This window comes from Pelecanus crispus, chromosome 7 (genome assembly GCF_030463565.1).
Source record: "Pelecanus crispus isolate bPelCri1 chromosome 7, bPelCri1.pri, whole genome shotgun sequence".
NCBI classification, from domain to species: Eukaryota; Metazoa; Chordata; class Aves; order Pelecaniformes; family Pelecanidae; genus Pelecanus; species Pelecanus crispus.
The window spans coordinates 31,170,892-31,192,174 of record NC_134649.1 but is presented as its reverse complement, the minus strand read 5'-3'; the positions used below and the strand labels follow the sequence as shown (position 1 = coordinate 31,192,174).

The window sequence follows — 21,283 nt, the reverse complement described above, 5'->3', positions numbered from 1 at the left end:
AGACTATTCCAGTACCTTTGTTGACCAGGTGCTTGGATAGAGTCTGGCCAGTGAAATGCAGCCAGCAAGCACAGCTGCCCTGCAGCTCTCGGAGCACAGGTACAGCGTCCTAGGGTTCAACCTTCATGAGGTTGTTACTCTGCACCGCTCTTCCTTTCCTCCATCTGGTGTGACAAAGAGTACAGTTCGTGGCAGTGTTAGTAGGGTTATGTTTTGGTTATGAAAGGAAAATCTGCAATTTCACGAGAAGTTGGCTCAGTCACCTGCTATCATCCCTAAGGAAAAGATAGTAGGAAAGTGGCAACAATAAGAGAGGTTACCAAATCTGAAGTTTTGGTGTAGATGTGTACAGACCAAATAAATTGCCCTGAACGCCACTGTATGTGGAGCGGTGGGAGGATATGAGGGATAGGGTTAAGGAGCCTGAAAATTTACACCTTGCCTTCAGTGAACATATGCTAATGATAACTATATACAAGTGAAGAGATGAATCGTTAATATTCAAGGAACTACTTTAGTAGTAGTATTACTACTTCAGTTACAAACTTGTTGAAAAAAGAGAAAATGGTCTACTTACCTCATTTCGTAATTGGAGCACATAATCAGATCTTTTCTTATTGTTACTGTATTAATCAACATTAACAATAAAGCGTAGGACCAAATTTTATTTAGTTGTTGCCATGCAACCTATTGAAACTTGTTTTCATATGGTTAAGAGAATGGGATGGTTATACAAAAGATGGAGAAGTTGATCCATAAACTTTTAATTTAAGCACTGCTGATGTGTCAGTCCAAGTAGCTTCATGTGAAACTAGTTATCCACAGTGCCGTAGGGGAGCGGGAATGGAATTAAAGTTTTAAATGTTGAAAAGAGTATATGTTAATTTTTTTTTTTAATTCTGTAAGTGCCTTTGTTTCAGAAATGTTTTGTGAAATTAAATACAGTAGAATATTCTGTTGTACTGAATTTACTAGATAATCATTGTTGACTTTATTACATACTGTAACCTAGCTTTGTATGTTGTTTGTAGTTTAAACATAAGTATTCAGAAGAAATGGCATAAACTCTATGCACCTTTGTAATAAATGCAGTGTTTGAATTATATTCTATCAATTTTGTTTTCTTAGCCTCAATTTGAGTATTATTTAGGAGTGTATTTGCAAAGTTACATTTTCACTTCGTTGTGTTTGACAGCTAGTGTTACCAAGTGTACTTTAAGTCATCTTGTATCATGAATATCACTTTTGGTAGTGGAGACTGAAGCCTAACTAAAATTACAGGTCACAACAGAAAGCAAGGCCAATATAAGCTCCTGAATTAAATTCTGACAGTATGCTTCAAAGCTAATCTAAAAGGATTGTTTCTAAGGCCTTGTCTAGCCGAAGGAGTAAATTAAATGTATGAAGTTTGAATGCACTAGCTAACAAATTCCAAGACATTTGAAAAGTCCAGTGTAGACAAGATGGTAGACTTCAAAGAAGTCTATCATTTGATTAAAGTTTAATATCTTCTCAACATGTATTTTGACTTGTGTGTTGAATATCATGCCTCATTTATCAACTTGACCAATTCAACGTGTGGTGAGTGATGCTTTCTACTCTGTGAAAACATTTTTGCTGATGTTTTTGTGTACTTTCAATAGTTTTGAAACAAATGCTTTTGAAAAGTTGTATTCATGCCCCTGACTCATTAGTCTTTCACTTGAAAATATTTTCTTTGAGTAGGTCAAGAATGCTTTTTATAAGACACCAAGTAGTACTGAATTGGTTGAGGGTGTTCAGTATATAATGATTATTACCCTGAATTGGCAGCTTAGTTCCAATGGGGGGCGGAAATGTCAAACCCCCCCTACTCCTCCAGACTTGTTCTAAAAGAGTTATCATGGATTAATCAGGTATTTTTGTAATGCTACTTCTTGAATTTGTTGGAGTTTCAGCTGCAGGCTGAAATGTGTTGCAGGTGAAATGTAGATCATTTCACTTCCAATTTTATTTCACATTTTCTCAACAGAACTTCTATTAGTTAACTGGGGACAGCAGACAAAATATATGCTCCTAAAAACCTAAATCTAGAAAACAATTATAATTAATGTTTGGGCTAGAAATTATACCAGGAAATTGCAGAGTTATTTCTGATATTTTTGTTGCCACTACTTTTTAGTTCGTCTGTTTTCCTTTTCCTCTGACTTTTTAGCAGGTGCATTTGTGCAATATGGCTGAATTGGAGAAGTGACATGCAGAGAAGCCTGTTGTTCAGAGAAAAGCTGTATGTCTTCCCTTCTTCTGCGCACAGGTCTGAGGAACAGGAGCTAGTGTTTTGTTTAAAACCTTCAGTTTTCCTTTAATGAGCAAATAGGGTTTCAAAGGTACCTTCACTCTCTAATATTGCAGCAAAATGTATGGGAGAGCAAACTGCTGAACTAAAAAGTTGAAAGCCCAGGGTGAGGTGAGGAATACTGCTGGTTATGTTTTTGTAATGTTTAATCAGCAGCTGTTCATGGTAGTGTTTTCTAGAACAAAACTTGGCGTGCATCTTAAAACCCATGGCAGGGTTGCATGGAGGAGCTGGACACAAAGGAGGGAAAAACTGTAGTAATTATTGCCAAACAAGCTATTCCCCACAACCCATCCACCTCGCCCCAAGTATGGAAACTTAGTATCATACCTAGGCATGTATGATAACTTGCCAGGTTTGCTTTAGCCAGTGGTTTGGGGCCTATTTTTCCCCCTGGTTACTATTTGATTTCATCTGCTTGTTCGTATAGCCTGCACTGCAGGAGCCTGGTCAGATTTACAGCTTTTAAGTAAGCCGTATAGGAGGGAAAAAAAGTACCTGAGTTAAACCTGTGTTAGAGGTGAGATAAAGCTGAATAAGTTATTTTATCCTTTTAAGAGCTCAGGCATGTGTATTGATGGAGTGGTCCCCTCTGCTTCACCTTTTTAAGGCAGTCTCCACTAAGGGCGAGTTAGCCATGTTATAAAGGACGTCCTTCTGTTATAAACTGTTGTAAAGTGATTTCTTTAGGTTTGAGACACAACTAACTACTTTTGTCAGTACTGGGTAGCGAGGAGACTGCCTGGTGCAGTGAGGCACAGGATCTCCCTGGTTCCCCTGGGGCTGCAGCATGCTCTGTGGGTTTGGAAGCAGCGCTGTTTCTGTCTCAGTGCTGTTCCTCCTCTCCTGCAAATGGACAAGTTGGGTGGCTGTTTCACTTTTTGTTTCACTAGAGTGAAGAACAGTTCAAGATACGTATAAATCAACCTCTGATATCTCATTTCTCTTACTGCAGTTAAAATAACTTTTGAATCAGTTGGAGACTTTCCATTCTAGTATTTCTTGCTCCTGCAGTTGGTTTTCGTGGTTCACTCTCTGGAATCAGGTAGGATCTGCTTTACAGGCTGCTGGACAGGTGTTGCAGTGCAGCTGTGCTGTAAAGGAGGTCTTTAGCAAAACAAATTGTTCATCTACATTCTCAAAATACTAACCTACAATATGACTAATGGGTAGACAAAAAAAATCACTGTTCTGTGTAATCTGTTAGGAGACTGCAGTTACGTGGTTGGAATAAAATAACCAATATGAAAATAAACTAGCTGCTTCCTCTAGGTATTTTCAAAAGCAGGTTACCACTTGAGCGGCTATTCAGAGCACTATTCACTTACAAGCTTTAGGACTATAACTTTTAAGATTAGTCCAAGGTGAGCTATATGTACCTGCTGCAGGGACAAGGTGCTCAGCATATTCTTAGCTGTTTGCCGTTAAACTTCGTACTGAACGTGTCGGCCCTCGCTTTTGGAAGCATTTTGATAAACTTCAGCCACAGTGGGTTTGTAGGTCTTTATAAAGCTCACAGACCACCTTTTCTTATCAGTCTGCTAAATTATAATCAATGATGTATAGTTTTTATTTTTAACAATTTGCACTGTAAACATAAGTTTGCATTTGCTATTACATTCACAGCAGGTAAAACACAATCTTTACACAGGCAGAGCAGAACTGTTGCATTTGACCTGAATTAATATAACCATAAATAATTAATATTACTGTCTGTAACTAACATAAAACCCCACTATTCAATGGTTAAAATAATGTACTGTTCTAATAGCACAGGCTAAACTTTCTTAAGCAGTAGTTCACACTAGAGGGATTAATATGAATAAAACCAACTCAGGTCAGATGTTGCATGCTACATGATGAGGTGTTTTGTATTTGCCATCTTCACCTATTATAGCTTGGTTTATAAAAATGTGTTTGAGGCCTGACATGACACAAAAGTTGTTTGTCGTCTTGGTGGAAGTTTGCTTTGATTGGGGGCTGGACTAGATGACCTACAGAGGTCCCTTCCAACCTCAACTAGTCAATGATTCTATGAGTTGTAGAAAATAAGGTGTTACCTCTGCAGATTCCCTAAATATTTCAGTCAATGAAGCATTATTTACTTTATCTCTGTGCATGGCTTTAGCAGAAATAAACTGCTGTGTGTTTGGATCCATCCTCAGGTCCTTGAATCACCACAGGAAGATGCTTAGCAATGCAATGATACTTCCTCCTATGCTGTGACCCTTCAAGGGGTAGTGTCAGTAGACCTTAAAATACAAGTCAGCAAGGCTGTCATCCTCCTTTTTGCATAAAGTTGCCTGAGCAATGGGTAAGCTAGTAGAGGTGATTGCTTTCTTCATCCAGCTCCTGTCTAGCTTTAGTCTTGTCTGCTCAGTACAGAAGGAAAAAGCGAGCTATACTTAGCTCAGCTTTCAGCAAAGGGGAAACTCTAGTTGCCATCCTCATGGGCAAGAAAACAGATGGCTGCTGCTGACTGAGGAATGTGGTAATCATGTATAGAACATGATTAGTGTTTTTTTGTTGTTGCTTGATACTTCATTATTCAGTCCTGCAACTGCTTGGTGCCAGAGTAAATTCCTTTTCTCAGTTAATAGAGAGGTATAGCTTATCTAAACATGTTGGGAAAATGCAAACTGGCCTTGGAAAAAAGCTGCTATGCTGTGAATTCTTCAGGGACTGTCTGATGAGAACAGTCTGAGTTCTGTTATTTTTAGGTCATGAAGATAGCAAACCAGTAGCTATGCTTTAGTTTTTTCAGGGGATGATCAGCTGTTGCGTACATGATTGGATCTCTTTAATCCCAAGAAAAAATCCCAAGAGAATGTAAAAAGGGAAGAATTACTGAAGGTCAGTACAATTTTGCAATAATCCTGACAAAAGATTGGTCACTGTAAATGACAAGAAATAATGAATTATGGCAGTTCTGCAAGTATACCTATGAGTCTTTTCTCTTTAGGAGTGTAGCCTTATTTTTCCTTAGGAGTGTGAACTTTTCGGTTACAGAAAATGCTTTCATTTTTAAAAGCAATGGTTTAATTTCATAATACCGTGATGTTACTGTCATTTCTACTGGTGACGGTGTAAGGTTTTGGGTTTGTTTGTTTGTATATAGCTTGGGCTATACCACTTTAAAGTCAAAAGTGGGAAGAAAACAATCAGAGTGTACATGTACATGTTCTGGTGTTGTCTGTTAGAGTGGGTGGATGGGAAGGGATGCAGTGCCAGAAGGGAATAGTTAGGGGTATTTTCCTAGCATTTTCTTCCACAGATAACACTTCAGTTTATATAAAGTTCAGCAGTAATACATTTCTCCCTTTTACAAAGTTGCCATACATATGCCCTTTAGATGAGGCCAGGAATTTTTTAAACAAGCTTTTATAACTGGATTGCTTCAACAATTTGGGATTCCTTAACTGGTTTTTGTCCAAACTCCTCTTAACAGTTTAGTCTATTCACCCAAAGAAGGAGTTTAAATGTATCTTACCTGTATAAACTCAAAATTTTGTTTAGAGAAATTAGGTGGTGAGAAAGCACAGTGCAGTTGAAAAGTGATGGCAGCTCATTGCATTTTGGGATATTGTGACTATTTTATCTTTATTAAGACAGCTCTAAGTTTGCCACTCAGAGCAGTCTAACTGCCAGATACTGCTTTACCACTGCTCATACTCATAGGGCTATTATCAAAGAATTATCTTAATGTTTATTTTGGTTTTGAGTAAGGAAGGGGGTTTTAACTTACATTCTCAAGCTCTTCTAATTATAAAGGCCAGGAAGTGCTGTGTTGGTTTGTGTAGTATTTTTTTTTTAAGTGGACAAGTCAAATGGTTTTATCATGCTGAAACTTCTGTAACATGTCTTGTCCAGTGCCCTGGTGGCAGTTCTAGGGTAGTTACCATGCAAGCATACACAGACTCAGAAGGCTGTGCTGTTATGTGCCTGGGTGTCCTTCCTTGCTGCATTTAAGCAGAAAAATGGCAGTTCTCCAGATGCTACAACAAACTTGAAACCTGTTACCGAAAGGAGCAGTTGGCAGCTTGTGTTTTACAGAAAGGAACAGGCCATGCCTTGTGGAGCTCTGCCAGCTGTTGCTCAAAGAGGGGGAGGCTTAGCCCTGAGCTGTGTTCTGGGAGGAGTGAAGCTTTGGCCCTAGGGAGATGCTGGATTATTGCACTGGTTATTCCAGCATAGTGGTTTCTGGGAAAGTTCTCTTCAAAAGTGAAAGCCAAGAGCTCATTCAGCACACTGGAGTGGGGCTCCTTGCCCAGGCACATCAGGGCAGGACACAGCCTCTTTGGGTTATGACCAGAGAACCAGATGTTTCCCAATTTTCCAAGGGCTTCCTTCCCACTGTAGCACTGTCTCTCCTCCTCCTTCTGTCTCTGGAGCCAGGCTTGTTCTGAATCAAGTATCTGTCAAAAAAATGAAAAAAGCTTTCCAAATTCTTTAAAAACAGAAACCTGTAGGCTCATTTTAGTAGCACTCACACTTCCCTTTTTAGGGTCTAAGGTGCAGCTGAGAATGCCAGCTGAGAAATCATACACACTTGAAAGGGTATAGCAACAGTTCGTCCTCCATCAGTGCTGTATCATAGGAATGAGATGCTCATTCATCTTCACTGCAGTGCCTATCCAGATACTACAACCAAAAAAATCCAGTCATTCTGTACACATTTAAATATCCTTCTCTCGCCTAGTAAGACAGAATGCTCTCCTCAACATTAATATCTTACTACTGTAAGGTAACTTTTTAAAGAATAAGTTCTAGTATTTTTTGGTTTGGCATCTCAATAGTTTCAGCAGATTCATGACACTAAGAAAAATGAGTGAACTCAGATGATCATTACAGGGCTTTGAATTTCTTGCTCAGAACTGAACTGCCAACTAGTAGTTATTTCTAGAAAGGTTTTTAAAATCACAGTAAACTGTTTACTAATGTCAACATGAAAATTTTGGAAATCAAGCAAGAAAGTGTTACAGCTGCAAGAGAAACAAACATGTTCAAAAGACTTTCATATGAACTCAGAGATCCCAAACATCTCAGCACATTCCGCATCATAAATTCAGCTGTAGTCACAGTGAAATGGAGAACACAATAGTGAAATTTCCATTCCATTCACAGCAATTTCATAAAGAATGAAATTCATAAACAGAACCAGTCATAAGCCATTGAGCAGTTTTGCATAGCAAAACAGTACACTGCAGTATAATTCTTACAGCAAAATTTCTTTGCTTTCAGCTACATTTAGATGGCGCTTAAATAAAATAATCACAACAAAGAAATGTGTCTTAGTTGTGCTGCATTTGAGTGCAACCTTTAGATTATCACTTAATAAAATAGATTATTTAAATTTCAGATTTATACTGGCAATGATTATTGATTTAAACGAGGAAGGACAGAGATCTTTGCTAGATGTTAGCTAGCTGGAGTCCATTCCTTGGTCTTCTGCTTCTGGCTCAGGATACAATTCGTCCAAAACCAGCTCTGCAACAACAACAACATCATGTTTCAGAGAGTCATTTTTCTACTTGATATAGTATAATTATAGCTGGTATCTGTTTGCATGTGAAAACATTCTGACTGTAGAAGGCTACAGCAAATATCCTTTTTCAAGGTTCAATGCAAACAGGTCCTTAGATACATGTTTTGTCATATAAACTTCTCTTTAATGACTAAAAAGGCATTAAAGGAGAGAACTATCTTGGCCAGTGAATTCAATTTGGCTATTAGTGGAAAAACAGTAAAGGGCACTTTGTTATTTTACAACTAGTTCTGACTACTTACTGAGTTTAAAACCTCATTTTTTATTAACTAATTTTAAAAATCCACTAGGACAAAAGCATAGTATTTTGTTTTAAAGGAAGAACCTGAATGCTAGCTACAGGTTTGCAAGCACATGCGTGCACCACCATCCCCCAAAATCACAAGCTGTTACAGTGTTTTGTCCATTCCTGAGCATAACTAGACAAGGTGTTAGGCAAAGTTCTAAAAAACCTTGGGATACTCTAAGCAATCGGAGTAGAACAAATACATGGCATGCTGTTTAGCATCTCCAGAAAAGTCACTGTAACTAATAGCGGCATGCTTGCATGACCTGCCTCACTGATGCAATGTGTACACCAGCAATGAAGGATTTAATCACTCTGGCTCTGAATAAGACCAGATGGCTTGTCTGGTATCTTGTAGCAAACCACATACTGACATAAGAGCACAATCTTGACATCAGCTCTACAACGTGCATGTAAATAATGCCATGAGTGAATGAAGAAATGGCATCAAGGTACAAAGAGGAGAGGCAATTTCACAAGATTGGTTCTCTCAAGGAAACGGACACCAGAAGTGTGCAAAGCAAGGGGCAAGTTCTGATGGACATGGGCTAGAGAAGCTTTTGGGGTAATGGAGGAAGGCTGGAGGTGGAAGAGGGAAGAGGAAGAAGAAAGAGATATGTTAAGGATGCAGGGGGAAAAAAAAAAACCAGTTGCAGAGAGAAGGTGTAATCTAGTTGGAGATGGGGAAATTTTTTTTTTTCTAAATAAGGTAACATATAGTGCAGATTGTTCTACTAAAGAGAGCTAGGGTATAGGATTTTGTTTGATCAGATAGTAGGGGCATATTTCTATGGAGAGAACAACAAAACTTAAAGAACAGTAGTAGAGTAGTGATTCAGTGTAATGGAGGTTTAAAAGCACTAGACTATGGACTGCCTTCAGAGGCCTGAGCAGCAAACATCTGTGGTATTTGGTACATGGTACTTGTTAAATGAGGAAAGGGACAGAAGTGGGATTTCTATTTCTACAGCACAGAAAAAAGCCAACATTATCATTTGACTCATTTTACCTTCACAGGCACTCAATTTTTGAGTCTTTTTTAGAATGGCTCTTATGCCCGGCATGGCTTGGTCATATTGATGGAGAACTTCCAAACAGTGTTCATGAAACAGTTTATCTTTCTGAGACAGGCTGTGTAAGAGTAAAACAGCATCCCGTAAAAACTGAATGATTTGTTCCTTATATGCACACAAGCTGTTCTCAGATCTTCTAATCTTCATCCACTGTCTATGTAACATAATTATTAGTGCCTTAACCACCTGCAAGAGGAAAAAAAGTGCCTCAGTACACAAAGTAAAATTATACTAGCGGAAAACTTAAATTTTATTGTGCACTTTACTGACTCTCTTCAAACTTCCAAATTTCAGAATATTTTCTAGCAAGCAAAAGCAAGCTTCCTAGAAGGTGGCATCCTTTAAAATACAGTACACTTCTGTTTCATTGTAGCAAAAAAAAAAAAAAAAAAAAAAGGGCAAAAAGCTATTTCAGCATTGAGTACCTTTAAGTTCTCAGTAGACTAAACTCAGCCACTGTAGTGACGTACCTCGAGATTACATTGGCAGTCTGTACCAGGTAACAAAACTGGTGGACTGGAACATCGCATATACCTTGTCAGGAGTCTAACTGTCTATTACAAAAACACATAGATTGCATTATAATGAGTACTAGGGTTCTGCAGAATTATCAAATGATTAAGGTGAAAATAAAGGGAGGTAGAAATGATATTTCATTACTAGTTCCAAATATTCTTTTTTTTTTCTTAAGAGCTGATCTTTTTTACCCCCAAAAATTGTTAAAAGTTTTTTCCCCATAAAACTTTACAGACATAGAATTTACCTTGCACAGACTTTGTGATAAGAAAGGCTAATGAAGTGCAGTGGGCCTTAGTTCACTGTATACAAATAATATGTTTACACTTAATATAACAATGTAGGTAGGGGGATAATGAAAATGGTTCAAAACTCTTTCATATGGGAGTAAGGTTCTACTAGTTGCTCCATTTCTAAACAAGCCACCACTGTCAGTACAAACAATACAATTAAGTTCAAAAGCTATTCTTCCTATATATGATGACTACTATACAGCAAGCTAGCATTTCCACTTAATACAATGACTATAATCCTAAGTTGCTAGACTGGCTTTTATATTTAATAACTCATAAGATACAGTTCAGAAGTTATTAATACAATCGAAATGAATCTCAGATCTTGCTTCCTTTTACTCCTCTATCAATCTAAAAGCAAAATAAAGCTTAGTGTTGAACATTTACAGCCATCCTAGGATCTTTCTTGCTTTTTCAGTGACTTAACTATGACTATTATGACTGATGTTCTCTTTAAGAATAGTTACTGATTCAGCTTCAAGCAGCTACTCTTAAAAATCAACATAGTCCTTTACTGCAAGCCAATACTTTCAGTGTTCTATTTCAGCTGGAGAAAGAACTTTGTTTCAGACAATTTGTGCATTGTTCTGCTCCTCCCACTCCCTCAACTGGAAATAGCAGGAAAAAGCATATGAATGAACAGCTGTGGTTACCTCTTGTTCCAGCTGAAGCCAAAGCATTTCAGATGCTGATTTATCTGGTCTTGATGTAATATACATGTACAGTGCAAGAAGAAGGCAGGTGTCTGAAATAGAGATAACATTTTCTTTTCCCAACTAGTCAGTTGTTTATGACAAAAATTAATTTTGTCACAAAAGAAAACATTTCAGAAAATACGTAGAGTACTATCCTGGGACTCATGAGATACGGGCTCAACTTCTTGCTTTACTTCAGACATCTTAGGCAGTGCTGAAGAAACTAGTATCCCTAAACTTATATATGCGTTTGTGGTAGTAGTGTCCTACTTCATTCATAAGGAACTGGACTAAGACTATTTGTCATGCAGAGTACTGGAATCCCTAAACTCAACAGTATCATGAGTGCAGCTAAATTTAACTTCAAAACTCCTCAAAAGCCCTTTTTTCCTCATCAACCTTTAATATAATAAACAATCTGGCAAGTAGTTTTAAAAATCCACATGGGTATCAAAAGCACTGTATGTGTACAGATACCACAAGACAAAATACTCTTCAGACAGTAACTGAAACACTGCACTAGAAAACAAGTTTTCAGGTAACACAGCAGGCTTTTTGCCTTTTGGGGTTTTAACACCTTGGAACAAGGCCTGTTTGCATTACTTTTAGTCATGCTAACTAACATTCAACTGATAACAGTTCTCTGTGTTATGCAGTCTTTTACCTGAATGAGAACAAAGTTGAGCAACCAACATGTGGTGTTGAGCAAGAATAGACAACAGTCTCACGGTCAAAAGGACAGCAGGCAAAGGGGTCTCTGGACACAGACAATGGAGCAGTATCTGGTTACTCAATAAGTGCTGAAAACTTCAAGAGAAAACTCAGTTATAAATGGGAAAGACACCAACAAGTTGAAAATACACTATTTCTTGTACACAGCATCGTAATTTGTGCTTTTTTAACTATTCAGAACATTCCTATCTCAACTTACGTGTCATAAATACCAAGAATACTGAAAAACATATTCTGTTACATTTGGCAGTCAGTCTGCAATTCATACTATGGTGGTGTGTATTAGACTGTTAGCAGATGAAATGTCTCACTTTTGAGAGTGGCATTTTACCTACCAGAATGAGACCCTATGCTTTCATTCCTTATGCATCTCCCAACAATCACAAAAACCCCAAAATGAATGTTATAGATATTCTGATCAACTGCATATGACCTTAAGAAGTTTTCTCACTTTAAAGTGACAGCTAGGCAATAAGGCAACAGCATCTGCTTCATATAAACATCATAAGCAAATCCTGTTACAGATCAGGGGCGATCATCATGTTCATTAGCAGCAAAGGCAGTAGAAAGAGATCTTCAACTGCTTCTCAAAGGTGATCTGAGAAATGTGATATTCTCTCATACATGTCAAAACTTTCTACTGTCATCTGCACAAATTAGTTTCAACAGAGAATGGAAATTGCTAAACAACAGAGTGAAATAATTTTAAAGCTATTACTGACTTACTTTATTAGCAAGTCCATTGTTGAATTTTCAGCTAATTTCACCAAAACTTTTAGAGTTTGGTGCAGTATACTATCAGTCTGGGAGCCTCTTGCAGCAGAAAAAGCTAAAACCTGAAGCAGCTTTTTAAACAAAGAATGCTGAGCTCGATCGCTATTGGGAGCATCCTGTGGAGCTACATGCAGCCCTCCTTGTGTCCTGGTATCTTCTTTATTATCACACTGATTATCACACAACATATTTTTGTCCATCTTGGAAGCCTGTTCATCTCCAGCAGCAGAACTTTTTTCCACTTCAGTAGATAGCAATGTGTGGACAACATCCCAGCTATAAAATGCCAAATAATAAAGAATACCCAGTGATATAACTGTAGTTTCTTCAAGAGACAACCTGAAGTCCTCCTTACTAGACACCATATTTGTGTTGGTTCTGGAAGAAACAACTGAGTGGTTTCCACAAGAACCATTTACTGACTTGTCTGCCAGTTGTACCACTTGACAGTATGCACCAATATGGTGTTCTACCAAGGGCAAGAGATGCACAGCGCCTTGGATCTTGCAGCGTGTGAGGTGCAAGAACTCTCTCTGGCTTTCTGGTGGGGTTCCTTCAGATAATCCTTCGTCCATAGCAATCAAGTTCAATCCTGTTATTGCAAGTTTTTGAGCTTCCTGCAGGGATACAAAAGGAGGAATTTCTTCTTGAGTTGTCCTGCTGCTGGGTAGTTGTGTGGACTTCCTATCCAAATAAAATTAAAAGAAGGGAAATACTTCAGAAGAAAAGGCAGAGAACATAGTTGAAATTTGAGTTATCCACATTCTGAATCAAATAATAGAAAGGCTAGAGTAATAAGAGATGTCTGTTCCCAAAATAAAATGTAAATTTGGGGGGGGGGGGGGGGGGAATCCTACTCCTCGATACCTGCATGGAAGAGCAATTTCAAAGCATTCCGAGGTCTTGTGAAAGTAGTCAGAGCTTACAGCCGAGTAACTTCAGCAGCTCACTCTAAGCCATTGTCTGAAACTACATTTCAAACACTGGCTTCCCAATTTCATGCTTTTGATAACCTGCCCTATATTCCTAACTTCCCCAATGTTATTTGGTAGCTTCTGGGAAGAACAAGTATCTGTACATTACTGATCTGTAATATGGGGGCCTTTAAAGGACTACAACAGTAAAAAATTATTTTCTTGGCCAGAAAGAGAGAGATATTTCAGCTATTAAATAGTCAAACTGCAGCTACAAAGGCCAAATGCACCACCTCTACTTGCATAAATGGCAAGGGCAATGAGACACGAGCCTTGCTACAAACCCACAAAACACAAGAATTACTAATAAAGTAACATATCAGGAAAGCAAAGGTATTTCAGGAGCTACAGCCTGATTCTTTAAAGTGAAAATCGATTACAATTTATATCCAATACTCATATTTAAAATGCTTTACTGGTCACTATAAATATATCTTGGAAAACTGCATATAAATTGTACATTACAAGTTGACCGTAGTTTAGACTTTGAAGATATAAAGCCTACTGTTCTTTTGATCACATTTTCATTTTCTTCCCACTTAACTCATTATCATGTTTATATGCTTCCTGCATTGCGATGCAAGTTTTATGTCCTTAAGTGGTTAACAACAGCAGCTGCTAACAGTTACTACCAGGTTTTACAAAACATATTTCTGTGCGTTCCCCTAATATATAATTAACTTAGTTTATCTCTTAGTGTTGTTCCACTGTTTAGAATCTATGATAATCGAAGGTTAATCATCAAAGATGCAGAATGATGTTCCAAATTTTGCATTAAATGGCCTAAGCAAAACAGCATTTAAGACAAGGAATGAGCTATCCTACATGAATAAGCATTTCTTAGTATAGAGAATGCCACTATACTAAGAACATGTTAGATAAAGTGTAACAAAAAAAACCAAAACAACTTACGATTCCAAATAGTTAGGCTGTAATATAGCCCCAGGTAGATGCTCAGAGTTACTGCTAAGAAGATGGCAGAGTCCTAGTAATGACCCAGGGACAATGGGCTGCTTCATCAGTGCATTTAGTAAGATAGAACCTGAAAGGATACATAATTGTCTTTGGAGTAGCTTTACCATTAACTGCAAAATCAACAACATCAAAAAATTAGTATTTCAAAAGATTAGCCTTATTTATGGTGCTCTCAACCTCAAAATAATTTTTTCATTACAAATCTTTCTCCACAAGAGAATGATTTTCAGAAAAATGAATTTAAGACATGATTTAAATAGTAACCAAATTATATTTAGAGATATTTTAATTACAATTCCATATTAGCAAAATAGCTCGAGCCAGATGATCGTATATCCCAGCTATCCCGATGACTTGCCCTCCATGTTCCAGTCCAGACATTAAAATTATGTAATGCAACTCTATTCTGAATTGGAAATAAGAGTACCCCAAAGAGTTCCTTGTAAATGTTACTTTATTGTTTTTACTTTAATTTAAAAAAAGGTACATATTTCCTGTTTTTATATCAGTTTACAATAAAAAGCATAATATATTAATACTGAAAGAGCCAGCCTTGTAATAAGATGCCTCTTGATCCATATCCTTCCATAAAGCAAAACCCAGGCAAAATTTTTTCTTAAATAGGATAACAACATAAGAGTGTTGTTAGGATACAAGATAATAATATAATCTGAAATGGTTTACTGCAGAATCACAATATTCAAAGCAAAAAGCGACAAGCTGCACACCACTATTCTGTGCAGCGGCATTGTACGTAGCAGGCTCCTCAGCATGACACTGCTTAGTAAAGACACCTGAGCTGTTCCTCAGAAATGCTCACTATTTCTGTATTAACAGAATTAAGTTACCTTGTGCATTTCGTTTAGGTACAGAGTTGTAGGAACCGTTTTTTCCCATTGCTTCATGCTTCATGGATAAAACTTCAGGATGGGTTATCTTACTGTCTAAACCAAACAGTAATTATGAGTCTAAGATGAGAACATTGCTTATCTATCTGTACCTATCATTTACACACATTGAGTTGACCATAGCTGTTATATAGTAAGTAAACAGACAGTAGACCAGTAAAAAACACTTGACTTGTATAACTCAGATATGTCAAACAATAGTTAAGAGCTGTGATGCAAGTAGAATTGCTCCCAAAAATAAATTAGAAAAGTGAATACAATTTAACCTTTACTGTCTGATGTTCCAGATTGTTCAGTGCTATCGCTCTCAACTTTTCTTTTAGAAAAAACCAATACCTTAAGTTGAATTCCCACTACTAGCAGAGATTTACATGACTACATTAGTTAAAAATCAACACAAAATTCTAAAAAAAAAAAAAAAAAAATTTTTTTAAAAACCATTGAGTATTTGATAATCTTTTGATCATCTATATATGCCACAATTACTAGCCAAACTGAAGCCAAAAAGCCTTGCAGGGTTCAGAAGACAAATAATCAAGTGTGCTTTTCAAACAAACAGGCATATTTAGTGTTGTTATCATAATGAACAGTCAGGAGGCTGAAAAAATAGCAATACTAATGCTTTAAGGCAACTGTATTTTTCGTTTTGATGGAGTTCATACTGCCCATACAGTTTCAGATTGAATACTTTAACTGACAGTAACATCTCAGATTTTTCATGACTCTTCCGGTAAGGATTAGTTGATGATACACAAATTTGTGCTGTTTATTATTTCCTATTGGAATCATGGCATTCGGCTGCTATAAAAACCCACCATTTTTGTTTAATATTATAGCAATCTTCAAATACATGCATATATTAATTTCCTAAGCTTTACTCAATGAATTTCAAGATAAAATTTTGTGAGAATTACTGCCCTACACATAAAAGAGGAAATGAGTATACTGTTTCAGTTGATTCTTTCAATACGGCTGAATATGTACCCTTTAAAATAAAATACCCCAAAAGGTCAGCTTTAAAGCCAAAATCACAAGAATACAAAAAATGCATTAGCTGACTAGCAGACTAATTCAAGAAATAGGCAAATTATTTCCTGTTATTCTTTATTCAATGAGAAAGGCAGATTAATAATTTGGCCATTTTAGTTCATCACATAGTAAATGAAAGTTTTTCATTATGGCCAACAGCCACTTCATTGTTGACATCTTGGCATTACCAAGGTGTGAATTAAAATTATCTTGATCCAAATTTCAATCATAGCTATTTAATGCTAATTGGTATAAAATGTAAAGAAATTTAAGCAAAACCAAAATAAAACAAATACTAGCTTTTCTCTACAGTGAACTTAGCGAAACTGCTCAGTCACATAGTACAAAAATCCTTATCTAAGGCAGAATGTTCATATGGAGCTAAAAATGTTGCACACTGTACATGGGTTTACCTTCTCTGATCAAAGTAGTTGGGGCAATCAAATTTCCTGAAGAACACGATGGCCTAATGGACATTTCAGCACTGAAAGATTCCTTTGTAGGAAAAAATCTTTTTCCACGCTGTGGAGAACATCCTTCTGATTTCACTTGTATTGCAGAATTCTTTTTAGGGCTAAAATAAAAATCAACACTTAGATGAATCAATATTTCTTTTGTGATTATTTTATTAAACAATAAACAAGGATCCTTTTACATTGATGCTTTAAGGGCACTTCACTATATACTCTTTGCATTTCTGTCACTGATACAAGGAAGGCTCTTTTTGAGCAAATTCCATAGAGGTCAACAGACTTTTTTGGTTGTATGTTTTAAAGACAACAGAGCTAAGAGTTAGATGAAGAAAGAAAACCTCTTTAATAGTTTAAGCACACATAGTGTAAAAAGGAACGCAAATTCATTTTCCAAAACTCCTACCTTGGCGTTAAAACCATCTGAGCAACATGTTTATTTCTTTCACAGTTCTGAAGTCGCGTTCTTAATTCATTCATTTCTGCATCTTTGAACTGCAACTCTGACTGTAATGACAGTAACTGAAAGAGGAATTAAAGAGACAGTTTTACAGTTACCAAGTAATTTAGAGGTGTTATAACTGCAGAGCAACTAGGATTACCATAAGATTTCAAGATTATCATCTACTTACTGTGAACTCTGCATAAGATCTCCATTTTTATGTATGCTAGTCCAATTAACACTATCTTAGAGCCAAGTGTCAAAATTTCAGGCAAGAAGCATGTGACTTGTTAAGACAGACCAAGTGCCACACAGAGCATGACTATAGTGAGGCCGTTAACAGCAGAGTAAACAGGACAAAAGCAGCCACTGTCCTCTTCAGGGCTTTCGGAAAGATGACTGCAACAGGAATAGCAATCTGATCAGAGTCATAAAGCATATTCTGTTGCTTTTTTCCATTTTAAAATACATTCCAATGTTAATGCTCTTGGGATTGCTTAAAAAAAGCAACAAGTAAACAAAAACCTCTACCACTTGAATTTTACTCTCTTAATTTGGCAGAAGAAAAGCTCTCAGTAAGTTCTTACAAATGCTTTCTTCTAGATAAGAAAATAAAAGCGTACATCGTTTGGAAATTTCACAGAAATGTCCTTCCTTTGACTAGATGGTCTGTGACATCATTAAGTCATAAAATTAGCTTCTGCATGTGATGTGCAGGTAATCGACATATTTACAAACCTTTTTGGAGAACTCTCTTTCTTTTTCACTTAAGGTCTGAGATTTTTGCTGTTCCAATAGCATGTACGATCTTTTCTGTTCCTCCATAGCATACTCCATCTGCTGCATTGAGTCACGCAGAATTTTAATTTCTCCATTTTTACTAAGAATTTCATCCTGCATTTCTTTCAGCTGCAAACAGATGAATTCCATTAAAGGATGTATTCAACCAAACGTATGTATTTATATCATTATGCGGTTGAAAATTAGGTATATTTATAATTTCAAGGGAGGAAAAAATGCTCCTGTAACCCAGTTCAGAAATTCTGCAATGTTGCTTCTAATCTTTTTCTGATTAAATCAGGCTCAGCTACTGTTTTCTCTAACAGAATTATAAAATGACAGCGAAGGCATGTCTTCATATAAGATCCTGGTATTTGCCAGAGACCATTCTCTTTCCCATTCTCTGTGATTATGTTCTTTTTTTGAGAAGTGTTCTAGTCACATACATCAATAATTTATTAATTGTTTGGATGATAACAACGGTAATTTAATGCTCATATTTCATCTAGCATGGCAGCCAACAAGCATGCTGTCCTAAAACAGGCTACCCCCCAGACAGTTATCTTCACAACATACATAGCCTCTAATACTTTCTGAACAGCCACCACCACTCAAAGACTTTGGAGAGATAATAAATGAGTTACTCAGAAAAGCACGGAGAAAAAAGCAGAAAGACACCTCTATACTGCTACATAAAATTATGGTTTACCCCCATGTTGAACGTGGGGTTCAGGTAGGAGCTTCCCCAATAAAGAAGGATATAATAGAGCTGGGAAAGGTTCAGAGAACAGAAGAAGGGTGATGAGAGAAAGGTAAATAGAGCAGGACCCTCCCATCTGGGAGAAAACACAACTGTGAGGAAACAAAGGTCCATCAAGGTGTGAGAGCTATGCACAAGTTATTCCTTGTTTACTGCCTCTCATAACAGCCAAGACCCATTCTCTGAAAATCACTAGGTGCAAAGTTCAAAATAAAATCAAAGAACAAATTTCCTGATACAATGTGTTATTAAGCTGTAGACCTCTTTCACATTAAAAGGTATCCAAAACCAAATACACAAGCCTTTAAAAAAATACACTATAGAATATTAAATACACGAATAATATTGCTGGATCAGGAAGTATCTACATGAAATTTTAGCAGAACCTAAAAGACTATTCTGGTAAAATACCATTGTAAGTTTGCTCAGGTCTTATGTTCTTCCTAAACTGCCTGCCAAAAAAGGACGGACTCAGTACAGGCATTTGTACCTTCTTTTCCGCATCTATTTCTTCCCCATAGTATGTTTCCATAAGGGATCATCAGAAGGTAAACTAGCATAACACAACTTAAAAGCCACTTTACTTTCTCAAATCTAAATTGCACAAAACCACTCTTGCTGACTAGCTGACAGGACAAACGAGAATGGATTTGATAGGAAACAAGTAAAACTGACCAATTAGCATTTGCTAATCTGAAATGACCAAGAAATAAAATATTGCTCTCACTCTTAATATTACCAGAGCTGTTTCTAGTATGATGCCTTTAATAGATCCATGGATTTCAAAGAGTACTAATCAACTTGATTAGAAATAAGTACTTGGAACCAAACTTATCCCACGTTTCAGTTAGTCCTGTCAAAAAATGTGGTATTTAGAGGGCAAGATATTGCTAACCTTCTGTTTAATTTCTTCATGCTGTGTTTGCAGTACTTCAAACTGGAATGCATCTCTCATCAGACTATCTTCTGTACTGCTTCCTGTTGCAGGAAAAACGCCAAGATCTGTTCTGAAGCACAGATGATGTATGTACATCACCAATGACTTAACATTATGATTTTGTTATTTGCCATTACATATGTCAGAGTATCTTAATATTTATACTGTCACTACAAACAGGTAAATTGCACATATCTAATCACAACAGTAACTTTTTAGAGCTTGTGCATCAATCCTTAAAACAGAGAAGAAAGCCCTCCCCCCAAACGTTTCCAGTCTCTTAAACCAGTAAGATGACCCACCGTAAGCGCAAGCATTTCCACCAAGATAATTTTAGTTCACGCACCCTGCACAAATAAGGGTTAACTGAAAACTTTTTTACCTGGAGAGATTACAAATGTTAGCATTGCTAGAACATACATACAGGATTTGAGCCCTCTGTGCTGAATTACGAACAAAACCCTGTATCCTGTATGCTTTTTGAAAGGAAATCTGAAAACCAACTGTTAATATAAGACATGTTATGCATTTACTAGTGAAAGTTAACAGTGAGGAAAAAAAAAATCTGGTGGCCAACATGCGTGATACTATAAACGATACTTAAAGCATGTTAAAAGTTTATGGAACGCGTCTGTTTTTATTTAACACGTTTAACATGCAGTATCAACGTCACAGGTAAGCATTACCACACGTATTACCAGAGAACAGGTTCCCAGTACTGTTAGTTTAATGCTACGTGACTGCTGGGACGTTATTTCTTCGAACCTTAACTAGCTCTTTGAACACTCGGCATGCCACCGTGAAGTTTTGGTAGCCGGACGGGATAATCAGAAGCACTTCCTAAAGGGGTAACAAGCATTTTCCCAAAGAGTTGAATAGCGCAGGGCGGCTGCAGGAACCCAGGCCACAGCAAAGGCCGCATCGCCTCTGACCCGCGACCGGAGCGCTCAGGCAGACGCCCGCCCGCCTTGCGCCGTGGAGGAGGCAGTCGCCGCCGCCGCCGCCGCTACTCCCGCCACACCGCCCAACCTGCCAAGGCCGAACCGCGCTCCCCGGCCGCCGCACAGGCGCACCGACCTTTCCGCTTCCCCCCCGCAGCCGGGGCGCCGCCCCGGGGCAGCCCCGCCGCCGCCTGCCGCTCGGCGCTGCTGGGTCCGAAGGCGCCCCACCCGCCCCACGCGTGTTTCGGGAGGCCCGCCCGGGGCGCGGCGCCGCCGGCAGCCTCCTGCGACAGCGCCTGCGAAGCCAGGATGTCGATCTCCTCCAGGTCGTCCGCCGTGAAGTCGTCGTTGTCCCCGAAGGGGTCTTCCGGCCCCTCGGCGGGCCCAGCCGCCCCCGAGCTCTTAGGGCGCTTGTGGGGCGGGAAGCCGTTCTCCAGGGCGCCGTCGCCCGCCGCGGCCGGAGGGGCGGCCCCGACCCAGCCCGCCCCGCACAGCGCTGGGCCGCTCCGCTTCCGCGGCCCGAGGGGGGGCTGCGCCGCCATGGCGGGGGGCGCCGGTGGCCTCCCCGCCGGGCACCGGAACGGCTGGCGGACCCCGGCCGGGCCCACGCGCCGCCGGCCCCCGCCCGGCTACGCCCCACCACGCGCTACCCCGCGCGCGCCGTGCCGCGCGCCAATCACCGGCGGGCAAGGCTTGCCGCAGACCAATGGGACAGCCGCCGGACCTACGGCGGCCCCCGAGGGTCAAACCCAGCGCCGCCGCGCAGCAGCTGGCGGTACGCGTCTCCGCGATTGGCCGCGGCCACCCTCGCTTGCAAG

The 21,283-nt window shown here is 38.7% G+C and overlaps 1 protein-coding gene across 1 annotated transcript; it reads right to left on the bottom strand.

Moving 5' to 3' along the window:
• Positions 1-7,757: 7,757 nt before the first annotated feature.
• ATRIP (ATR interacting protein) lies at positions 7,758-21,007 on the bottom strand. The gene is given in 14 exon segments (XM_075714276.1): positions 7,758-7,822; positions 9,176-9,425; positions 9,710-9,793; positions 10,702-10,793; positions 11,408-11,550; positions 12,202-12,933; positions 14,136-14,275; positions 14,277-14,308; positions 15,047-15,142; positions 16,549-16,709; positions 17,006-17,127; positions 17,786-17,956; positions 19,483-19,594; positions 20,703-21,007. Coding segments are annotated over 14 exon segments (2,505 nt in total).
• Between the last annotated feature and the right edge of the window lie 276 nt (positions 21,008-21,283).